The sequence below is a fragment of the Diabrotica virgifera genome, chromosome 5 (genome assembly GCF_917563875.1).
Source record: "Diabrotica virgifera virgifera chromosome 5, PGI_DIABVI_V3a".
NCBI classification, from domain to species: Eukaryota; Metazoa; Arthropoda; class Insecta; order Coleoptera; family Chrysomelidae; genus Diabrotica; species Diabrotica virgifera.
Genome location: NC_065447.1, coordinates 72,362,389 through 72,374,584, shown reverse-complemented (window position 1 = coordinate 72,374,584; position 12,196 = coordinate 72,362,389). Strand labels below are relative to the sequence as shown.

General features: G+C 32.2%; 1 protein-coding gene across 2 annotated transcripts in view; it reads left to right on the top strand.

Annotated features, from left to right (window-relative positions):
- Positions 1-2,632: 2,632 nt before the first annotated feature.
- LOC114329772 (UDP-N-acetylhexosamine pyrophosphorylase) overlaps positions 2,633-12,196 on the top strand; it is a 111,300-nt gene continuing 101,736 nt past the window's right edge. For both annotated transcript variants that reach the window (XM_050650129.1, XM_028278981.2), the window contains exon 1: positions 2,633-4,326. In XM_050650129.1, coding sequence (XP_050506086.1) covers positions 2,835-4,326 — 1,492 coding nt within the window. In that variant the 5' untranslated portion in view covers positions 2,633-2,834. The remainder of the gene's footprint in view (positions 4,327-12,196) is intronic.

The following is a 12,196-nucleotide window of genomic DNA, read 5'->3' as shown; positions in this document are numbered from 1 at the left end:
GTACTTAGTTGTTTTATTTTCGAGAAGAAAAGTGTTGTTTCCATCATCAAATTATTCTTTTAGTGTGGTCGATTACTTTTGAACATCATCTTTAGTTGCCATGTTTGAGAACCTATTGTTTATTTCTTCGGTGCACGCTTCTCTTGTATCAAACTTTCACCAAAGCTCTTTAATTTATCATAAAGTTCATCGGAGAGCTGGACAGTAGCAGTTTATAAGACCAGCAGAGTTGAGTTTCCTTCTTAGCTGTCGTTTCCTCCTCGATTACGTCTTTTCACGGAGATGATGACAATTATGATTGACCGTATTGGTCGGTGGTCAGTTTAATATCCATCCATGCTGGTTAAAGCTCTAGTCACTATTACGTCACACTGATTTCTAGTGGAAATAATTACATAACCAATCACCGAGTGTAATATGTTACCGTGATGTTTTAAAGTTTTTCTGTCGGAAAATAATGTTGGTAATCACTAAACTGTATTCTAAATACTAATTGAGCAAGATCAATCTTCGTGGACTTCAAACAAGCTTACGATTCTGTTAGCAGAGAAGCATTGTGGGAGACTATGGTAGAAATGGGAGTACCTGGAAAACTGGTACGATTAGCAAAGGTGAGCACGGAGAACGCTTCCGCACGAATCAGAGTTGGCAGCAACACGTCGGAGGAATTCCTCATTGACACCGGACTTAGACAAGGAGATCCTCTCGCCCCCCTGCTGTTTAACTTCGCGCTGGAACATGCAGTAAGGAAAGCTCAGCCACAACTGACAAACGGATTTGTCGCCCAAGGATCAAAAATACTATTTTCCTTTGCGGATGACGTGGACACAATTGCACAATCCACCAGAGATGCAAAGAAGTTTTCACCCTATTCGAGAACGGAGCCAAGGAAGTTGGTCTTAAGGTCAACGAGGACAAGACCAAGTACATGGTGGTTACGAAGAACCCAAGACCAAGGGTTAGACAAAACGTAACAATTAATGAATACAATTTTGAAGTCGTCAAAGAATTTAAGTACTTGGGAGCGATCATAACATCTGAAAATAACTAGGAAAAGGACGTGGCAGCCAGGATTATTGCAGAAAACAGGGCATATTACTCGTTAAGGACCCTACTTAAATCAAAAATACTCTCAAGACCAGCAAAAATAAGAGTATATAAGACAATAATTCGTCCCACAATAACGTATGGAAGCCAAACCTGGACTCTGAATCAGCGGGAAACAAAAAAATTACTGGTACTTGAAAGAAAGATACTGCGGACTATCTATGGGCCTTGCAGAGAAGAGACAACAGGAGAATGGAGAAAAAGACACAATGATGAACTCCAGACAATATACGGAGATGAAAACATAGTACGCTACATTAAATCAAACAGAATACGATGGGCGGGTCACGTACTAAGATCAATTGACGAAAGACTTCTAAAGGCCACATTCTGGGAAAGGCCCGATGGAAAAATATCAGTTGGTCGCCCAAGAAAGAGATGGAAGGACGCAGTAGCCAGCGATCTACGCAAAATGGGAGTACAGCAATGGGAAATAGCTGCTCAGGACCGACAACAATGGAGGGAAATAGTAAACGCGGCCAAGACTCACATAGAGTTGTAGAGCCAAATGATGATGATGATGAATTGAGCAAGATAATTCCATTAGAGATGCTATTGTCATCTCCTCTTTACAGATTGTACCCGGATAAAGGTCAGAATCCGTGCCGACACGAACATTGAAATCACGAGTTTGTCTGCTCGAGGTATATTGGATAGAAGTGTCCAGTTGAGAGTAACAGCACTCTTTTGTTTGTCGACCCATGATAAGGTGGGTGCATATGCCCGAAACAGATGTGAAAGATCACGTGAATAGATCAAACAGAACCGCAGAATGCCTAAATAAAACAATATGGAGAAATGAAAATGAAAATGGAAAATCGGAAAAGAAATGAAACTCAGAATTTTCAAAACATTTATGAGATCAATAATGACATAGGCGACAGAAACACGATCTAACACATAGGGAACAAAAATAATGGTAGAAATGGCAAAGATGAAACCCCTTACAAAAATTCATGATAACACTATCAGAGAGAGCTAGAGGTACAGATATAATATGATGAAGGTGGAAAGTGGAGAACACTAAGGACTTGGTAAGAAAGAGGAGCGAAAAATGGAACTATCATGCCAAATGACAACAAATAGACTAGTAAAGGCGGCGAGAGACGATTTTCCAAGACGAAGACTATCAGTGGGAAGACCATGAAAACAATGGGATAAAAACTTGCTACAGGGAGCACTGCAGCTTACTGCACACTAAAAAAACACAAAAAGAACATTTTTAAGAAGAAAACTATGGTGATTCTCTCTTAATAATAAATCTTTCAAAATATTTCGAGAATTTTTGAATTTTTCAGGAAAAAAGTTTAAATTTAAAGAGCAATAATTTAAATAACCGGATGCATTTGCTATAGATAAAATCAATTACGTATTTCAAAACACGTATCTACCTATTGTTATCTGTAAAAATTATTATAATTTCAATTATCAGAAATTTCGAAATAATTCAAAAATAAATTCTATCTAATCTTATCAATGATATTACAATAGATAGTAGGCGCATAGACTAATATAAAATTTGTCTTTAGTAAAAGTGGTAAGCGGTAAGTGAATACGCAGGAATTTAAGCGGTGCGCATGTCTTGATTGCATGCACATTCTAAGATTGGAGTGGTCCTTAAAACAACCATAAACAAGGTACTCAAAGTTGAGTAAGTCATTCGCCGCTAAGTTTTATTCAACGAATGTTTTAAACGGCAGTGAAAGTTTGTGACTGAAATTATAAACATGGCAACAATAACGGAACTTCGTGCAATATTAGAACGAAACGGTCAATCACACCTGATTCAATTCTGGGATAAACTTACCAACGAAGAACAAGATGTATTTGTGGATCAACTTAACACAATAAATTTTGGCGAAGCGAATCAATTGTTTAAAAATGCAATGCTGTCCCTTAACGATCAAGGAACAAAGTTGGACAGTAAGATGAAACCAGTACCAGCCCATACGTTTGAATCCGAAGAAGAAGTTAATTCAGATGTTTTAGCGCAATACAAAAAAATTGGTTTAGAAGAAATCGCAAATGGGCATGTGGCAGTGCTTCTTATGGCGGGAGGTCAAGGTACCAGGCTCGGTGTTAACTATCCCAAAGGCATGTACTCAGTAGGGCTACCATCCAGCAAAACCCTATTTCAAATTCAAGCCGAAAGGATAAGAAAAGTGATGAGTCTTGCTAAACAACAAACAGGACATTCTGGAAGAATAGTTTGGTATATAATGACAAGTGGACCAACAGACGAAACAACAGAAAAGTTTTTACGAAAACATGACTATTTCGGACTAGACAAAAAAGATGTTGTGCTTTTTAAACAGGGTTTATTGCCGTGTTTTGACTTCAATGGCAAGATCTTCTTAGAAAGTAATCGGTCTGTAGCTCTTGCTCCGGACGGTAATGGTGGAATTTACAGAGCTCTTCAGAAAAATGGCATCCTAGATGATATGAAGAAACGGGGTATAAAGTATCTTCATGCGCATAGTGTGGACAATATTCTGGTTAAAGTAGCGGATCCTGTGTTTATTGGTTATTGTGTGAAAAAAGAAGCAGAATGTGGTGCAAAAGTTGTTAAGAAATCTGGACCAAATGAAGCAATCGGTGTCGTTTGTCAAATTGATGGTAAGTTCCAAGTCGTAGAATATAGTGAAATAACCGAAAAAACCGCAAACTTGCGCGATTCAGACGGCAACCTTGTTTTTAGTTCCGGAAATATTTGCAATCACTTCTTTACAACTGACTTTTTGAATAAAATAGCAAACAGTTTCGAGTCGCAGTTAAAACTTCACGTAGCTAAGAAGAAAATTCCACACGTCAACTCAGAAGGTGAAAAAATTAGTCCCACTTCGCCCAACGGCATCAAAATTGAAAAATTCGTGTTCGACGTCTTTCAATTTACAAACAATTTTGTCACGTGGGAAGTTCCTCGCAGTAGCGAATTCAGTGCCCTTAAAAATGCTGATAACAAAGAAGGCACAGCTGTCGATTGTCCTAGTACGTCTAAGAGAGATCTGCTGAGACTTCATAAAAAGTATATAGAAAATGCGGGCGGAAAAGTAACAAGTAACGAGGTGGAGATATCTCCTCTACTCTCGTACGCTGGAGAAAACTTGGAAATCAGAGTAAAAGGAAAAGTATTCGATAAGACCACTGTGATATATTCCGATGAGGAGCAGTTGATTATGAACAACAACAACACCATCGATGGACCGATTATTTCTAACGGTAATTCTCATTAATGATTAGGTATTTATTTAAATAATTAGGCAATACAAAATAATCCATACCGTTTTAATGTTTTGCTTATAGTAATTTATTATACCAGGTGTCCATTTATATTTTTCCCCATTTTAACTACCTATAACTTCTAAACGGCTTAAGATAGAAAGATGCGGTTTTCGCTGAAATGTTTTATTTTAGTAAAAGTTTTGTCTGAATGTATTGAATTTTTTATATCACTTTCAAATACGAAAAAAAAACTGGCGAATTTTTGGAAAAAAACGTTGTTGAATTTTTTTTTAATAGAACACCCCGTATATTCTGTTGCAAATTGAAAGAAGGGTCATTCGCCTATCCAGCGATATAAAGATTTTCAAAATCGGTTGTCAAATCACTGAGTAATTAATTTTTAAAATGAGCGGTGCAGCGTGGATATAGCATACCTAAATAACATAACTAAGCCAAAGGATATTATGTTATATGATTTCCACATTGCATCTCTCATTTTAAAAATTATTTGCTCAGTCATTTGACAACCGATTTTAAAAATTTTTATATCGCTGGATAGGTAAATGACCGTTTTTTCAAGCTATAAAGAAATATACTGGGTGTTGGAAAAAAAATTCAAAGCTTTTTTTTTCAAAAATCCGCCATTTTTTATTTAAAAGCGATATAAGAATGGTAATTTACCTAAAAACTTGAAAAAACGATCATTTACCTATCCAACGATATAAAATTTTTTAAAATCTGTTGTCAAATGACTGAGCAATTAATTTTTCAAATGAGAGATGCAATATGGAAATCTCATAACATAATATCAATTTGCTTAGTTATGTTATTTAGATATGTGATATCCACGTTGCTCCTCATTTTAAAAATTAATTACTCAGTGATTTGACACCCGATTTTGAAAAACTTTATATCGCTGGATAGGTGAATGACCTTTCTTTCAATTTACAAAAAAAATATACTGGGTGTTCTATTAAAAAACAGTCAACAACGTTTTTTTCAAAAATCCGCCATTTTTCTTTTCGTATTTGAAAGCGACATAAAAAATTTAATTCATTCAACCAAAACTTTTACTAAAATAAAACATTTCCGCATATTTCTATCTTGTGCCCTTTAGAAGTTATAGGCTGTTAAAATGGGGGAAAATAGTGGACACCCGGTATTAAAAGTTATAAAAAACAAGAGGTGCCCGATATAATTTTTTTCTGAGTACAGCTAATTAATAATTATTATTAAAAAATTACTTTTTTTTATAAATAAAAAAATTCGGGTCAGGTAGATATTTTAGATCTTTTGGATCATTCGAAACAAAAAAGTGTTGTAATTTTTCTCTTACATAAGTTAATCGTTTTCGAGTTAATAATAATAAACATAATAAACAATTTAAAACTAAAAAAAAAACGGAAAATAGACGATTTTTAAGGCTGAAAAACATAAGTAAAAAACATTATTTTTGTAATCATCAAGCATCTAAATTCAAGTTCAAACCTTCTTCTATCAGGTCTCGATAATAATTTTTGACATGTTTTATTCTAAAATATATTTTTTAATTGACTAAATTTTCACTCTAATGGCATATAAAACAACATAATGTTACTCTACATCCCAGCAGACTGAAAACTAATATTTTTTGATTAATAATGAGGAAGGTTACTTATGGGAAGACGGGCGATAGGGCTGCATTAGCAACTAAAAATAGTATATTGCACAACAAGAGAGAAAAAAGACATATTTCTCACGAGCGCAGAAGTTTGTTTCACCGCAAATCAAGCGAGGGAGAAATATGTCATTTTCTTACGTGTTGTACACTGTACTTTTTCTATGGATGAGTTTTTGTCAAGAGTTCAAATTTCAAAATTAAATAAGTTAGGTGCTAGGTATATTATATGCCTCAATGGAAATAAAATACATATATACACATAATATGTATTTAATATTCTTAATATTTATATACTTTATTTATTTCTCTTTCTTTATTTCTCCCCTTCCTTATACCCTTCCTTATCAGGGTGTCGGATATGGGATCGCTATTTTAATTTACATTCACCCATCTCTTCCATTCTTTTCTGTTTTCTGCCATTATTTTTAATTCCTTGAGTGATTTTTTTTAACTTTTCCCACCTCTACTATTTGCTGTATCCATCTTTTTCTTGGTCTGCCTCTTTTTCTTTTTATAATGTTCTTTGCTTCGTGGACTTTTCTCGTAATTCTGTTGGGTGGTATCCTCATCATTTGCCCATACCAATTCATTTGTCTCTTTTTTAGTTTATTCATTATTGGTTCTTGGTTGGCCATTTTCCTAATAGTCTCGTTGCTTAATCCATCCCATTTTGTCATTCCAACTATCCTTCTTAAATGTCTCATCTCCACTGCATTTATTCTGCTCCTGCTCTTATGTTTTTAAAGAATTGTCCAGTTTTCACTTGCATAAAGCACACTCTGTATCACTATTGTGTTATATATGTTTATTTGTGTCTCTCTTTTAAGTTCTCTTTTTCCTAGTATTGGGACAAAGGCATAGTATAACTTGTTTGATTTCTTTGCTCTATTTGTTATTTCCCAATTTATTTTTCCGTCATTGGTAATGATACTTCCCAGGTATTTGTAAGTTGTAACTATTTCCAGTTCTGAGTTTTTGCATTTTATCTTTATTTCATTATCTTCTTTGCTGTTTATTATCGTTATCTTACTTTTTTCCTCGTTTATTTCCATTTTTAGCTCTTCTATTCCCTTTATCCATATATCCGTTAGTTTCTGCATTTTGTTTTTGGAATCTGCTAGTAGTACTACGTCTTCCGCATACATTAAGGACTCTATTGTTCCCGGTTTTAATCTATGGTATCCTATTATTGCCTTTAGTTTGGTTGGTTCTTGGTCTAGATTTTCCTAATAATTCGTTCATTACGATTATGAATAGTAAAGGGCTGAGACTATCTCCTTGTTTAATATCTCTATTCCAATTAAATTCTTTACTTTATTTATTTAAAATTATAATTCACAGTTATAGTTGAACAGTTTTAAAAGGTAGTTTTTGGTAAGTTTTGCTTCAACACATTTTTTTTTGACAAAAATAATTGTGTTTGTATTTTGAATGTTACCATGAAACGGCGATCAGGTATATGAAAAACCGGCAATGGCCGACTTTTCTCACTGCGTGAGAAATGTTTCATTTTGAATGTATCTAAGTAGTGAGATTGTATGTAGGCACATTGTATGACATCCATAGAAAAACAATGTTTTAAAATCAAGCCCACAGCACTTCAGTATCAAGAAATGATAGAATAGCGTTTCAGATTTTATTTAAATAATTTGTAATTTAAAAAAATGATATTTGTTACTTATGATTTTGAATTTTGAAAATCGTTATCTTTTCAGTTTTAAATTGTTTGTAACTCGAAAACGATCAACTTACAACGAAATTTTACAAAAAACCTTGTTTGTTTTGCATGATCCAAAAAATTTAAAATAATATCTGACCGGGTTGATTTTTTTAATTTATAATACAAAGTAATTTTTTACTTATTAATTGATTACAGTCAGAACAAAATTATATTGAGCACCCCTTGTATTTTATATTTGTTGACATACTAAATTACGTAAATTATATTTTCGATATTTTATTTTTTAAACTCATCTGTAGCAACTTGAAAATATCAGGGATTACCGATTTTTATTTCTATGTGGGATATAGGCAATTTTTATTCATATTTCGTATTTTATGTTGTTTGTTTCATCGATTATTTCATTCATAGGAGCTTGTGACCAATAGAAAACTACAGAAATCTGAATTAAATCGATAATTTTTGATAATTTCCCGTCGTTAAGTATATTACGTCAGATGCCCTTCGTTGCTACCAAAAAATACATTCAGTGACATTAATGACAATTAATGTTTTAAAAATTATAAAAGTGATGAGTTTCAATCGTCAAATATTTATAAAAACTGTATGTTTAATGGTACTTACATAAATAAATTGCAATAAAATTTTGGTTTTGAACAGTTTTATTCATGAAATAATCGCAACAAATTGCACTCGACCTCTGAAATTAATATAGAATTTTTGCTCTCGTGACACTTTGACATAATTTCACTCGCCTTCGGCTCGTGAATTTAAAACTGTCAAAGTGTCACTCGGGAAAAATTCAATAATTTCAGAGCTCTTGTGCAATTACTACTGATTATTTCATTCATAGGAGATTCTGACCAATAGAAAGCTACAGAAATCTGAATTAAATCTATAATTTTTGATAATCTCCTGTCGTTAAGTATATTACGTCAGATGCCCTTCGTTGCTACGAAAAAATACATTCAGTGACATTAATGACAATTAATGTTTTACAAATTATAAAAGTGATGAATTTTAATCTTAATGGTACTTACATAAATAAATTAAAATAAAATTTTGGTTTTGAACAGTTTTATTCATGAAATAATCGCAACAAATTGCACTCGACCTCTGAAATTAATATAGAATTTTTGCTCTCGTGACACTTTGACATAATTTCACTCGCCTTCGGCTCGTGAATTTAAAACTGTCAAAGTGTCACTCGGGAAAAATTCAATAATTTCAGAGCTCTTGTGCAATTACTACTGATAACCTAATAAAAATTGAATAATTTGACCTTTAAAATTGTGAACACGTAAGTTTGATCAACTTGATAAAACTGACATAAAAAATAATATTATATTGTTTTTAGTAAAACCATAATAAACACTGATATAGTGGACTGATAACATCTTTACCCACACACACCCACAAATATAATATATTCGAAAAAGAGTACCTACCTAAAATTGTTGTCCATGTGCGGAAGTAATATACATAGTGGTTCAATTTAATTTACAATCTAAAATAATTTTTTCTTATTAAAACCAATTATTATAAAAAATATGTGCTTTCTATGCATTTACATTTTGTATTTTGCATTTTTTTAAAATTTTTTTTCATTCTTGTAATTTTATTAAGTTTTTTTATTAATTTACTTTTTTGAAATCTCAAAATGCCGTTATTTACCTATATACTTCATGTATATTTTACTTTCACTGCTAAGTACTTTTAATCGACTTTCTATAGTTACTGATTTTACTCATTTCCTATTAAATTTATTTCTACAAACCGAAGTACTGTACCAGCCAATAATTCGATTTTTGTCCTCCTATTCTTTTTTTTTTTCATTTTAACCTCTTGGGGTTTCTGATTGTTTTATTAATTAGTTTTTTGAAAAACTTAATACTATTGAATTTTAATCTCTTTTTCTGAACTATATTCTCTCGTATCTGTTCTTCAGTTTATAATTGTTGCTAGTTTTTCTGTGGTCCTCAACATTTTTGTTGCGGGAGTAACAATACGGAAAACCGGAAAATAGAGAATATGGAAAATAATTATGACAGGCCAAAAAACATAAATATGGAATGAATAGAAATCTGCTGAGAAGCAAAATTCTAAGTAAGGGAACAAAGATCAACCTATATTAGACCTTAATAACACCTGTTTTTACATATGAGATGGAAACAACATGGATTAAAAAGAAAAAGGAAGATAGCCTTCTGAAATTTGAAAGAAAAATAATGATAACAATACTGGGCCACAATGTAATAAGAGAGGGAGAAATACAAATGAGAACAAATGCCGAAATTGAAGAAGAGTTAAAGAGAAAATATAGTCAGATACATAAAATCTCTTCGATTAGAATGGATAGGATATATACAGAGATGCCCACTATCAGATATGTTGACAAGGATAACTAACTGGACACCACTATGACCCAGGTGTAGAGGAAGACCCATAAGAAGCTGGCTAGATAATGTAGAAGAAGACATTAGAGCAATGAATGTGAAATAGTGGAAATTTGAGTGCAAGGACAGAAAGAAATGGAAAAGAGTCACGAAAACAGCAAAGACACACAGCAAGCTATAAATGCCAGAGGAGTTATCCAGCTCACTCAAGAATTGGATTTTGAGCGTTAGCTAAAATCCCTAGGGATTTTAATGCTGAATGAGTAAATGAAATAATGTCTTGCTACGCCCTTTGCAAATCGTTTTATTTTTGCAGGATTTCGAATACTCCTCTTTCTTCCTTTTTCATCAAATTTTGAAAAATTTTTATAAATTGGGTGTAGTCGTTTCCACTTTTTGGCATTTATTGGTTTAATTTCAGTTTGATTGAACCAGTATAGTGGTATATTTTTCTTACATTTCAAAGGTATACCAAAATTGTATGTGAGTACCTGTTTATCTCTTATTCAGGTTTTGTTTATTTATTTGGAATTCTGTTTTGCTTGCAGTCTTAGTTGTAAGCTGAGCCTAGTTGCCTAATTTCGCAATTAGTTCAAAGAAATAAGGAAAAAAATATCTTGTTGGTGACACAACCCCCTCCAGGCCGAAAGCAAATTTTTTGAGAAGTATGGATATTTTTTAAAATAATAACCTATATGTTTCGTGCAGCCGATTTTGATGATATACATAGTTATAAACAGGTGAAGATCAAAAAAGGGTAAATTTTCGCTTTTTTCGTCTATTACCAAAAAGTTAAGCACTTTAAACAACTTTGAGAGTAAGAAACTCATAAATCGTATAAAATACTTCAATATAAAGTTCGCTGAATATGTCTATCCTTATTGGTTATTTAGAAAATTGCAAAATAAATCATAAATTTTGAGTTTTTATAAATATTCATAACTTATGTAAAAATTAACTTAGAACCTTCTTATTACACAGAATGCTGAGACTTCTGGTGCTTAAATCATACCCCAAATTTTAAAGCAATTGGTCAAATATTTTAAAAGTCATTTAATTTGTTTATCCCAAATAATTTTTTTTGTAACACTACAAGTCACAAAATGATAAAGTTTCAGTAATATTTTGGATAGTTTATGAAAGAAGAAAATTTATACTATTACCTTATTTAAAAAAAATGACAAAAAATAATTATATATATTGCAAAATTATTTTGTTAGAACATGTGAATTAAAAAGGGGGGGGGGCTAACTTCGTCCCTAATTGTCCTAGGACAATTGTTTTTCTTTTAAATGTGTATAAAAATTCAGTCTTTCTAAATATGAAAAAATAATTTTCTACGGGTAACGGTTAAAAAGATATTCTAATTGTTTATAAGTAAGCAAAAAATCGACATGTTCTTGCAAAATAATTTTACACTGTTTAAAATTACTTTTAGTCATTTTTTTTAAATAAGTTAAGAGTATGCATGTTCTTCTTTCATAAACTCTCCGAAGTATTACTGAAACTTCATCATTTTCTGACTTATGTAGTGTGGCAAAAAATGAATTTGGCAGAAAAAAATTAAATAACTTTTAAAATATTTGACCAATTGCTTTAAAATTTAGGGCATGGTTTAAGCACCAGAAGTCTCAGGATTCTGTGTAATAAGAAGGTTCTAAGTTAATTTTTACATAGGTTAAGAATATTTATATAAACTCAAAATTTATGATTTATTTTGCAATTTTCTAAGCAACCAATTAGGATAGACATATTCAGCGAACGCCATATTGAAGTAATTTATACGGTTTATGAGTTTCTTACGCTCAAAGTTGTTTAAAATGCTTAACTTTTTGATAATAGACGAAAAAAGCGAAAATTTACGATTTTTTGATTTTTATTTGTTTATAACTATGTATATCATCAAAATCGGCTGCAGGAAACATATAGGTTATTATAACAGATGTCCATACCACACAAAAAATTTGGTTTCGGCCTGGAGGGGATCTGTCACGAGAAAAATCTTATTTCTCTGGACTAAATAAAATATTAACATTGCAATAGCAATGAATACTCGCCCATCACTTTCTTTGCAACCTTGTTACCAGACGTAATTAGAGATCCTAAGTATGTTAAGATTTTTACCCCCTT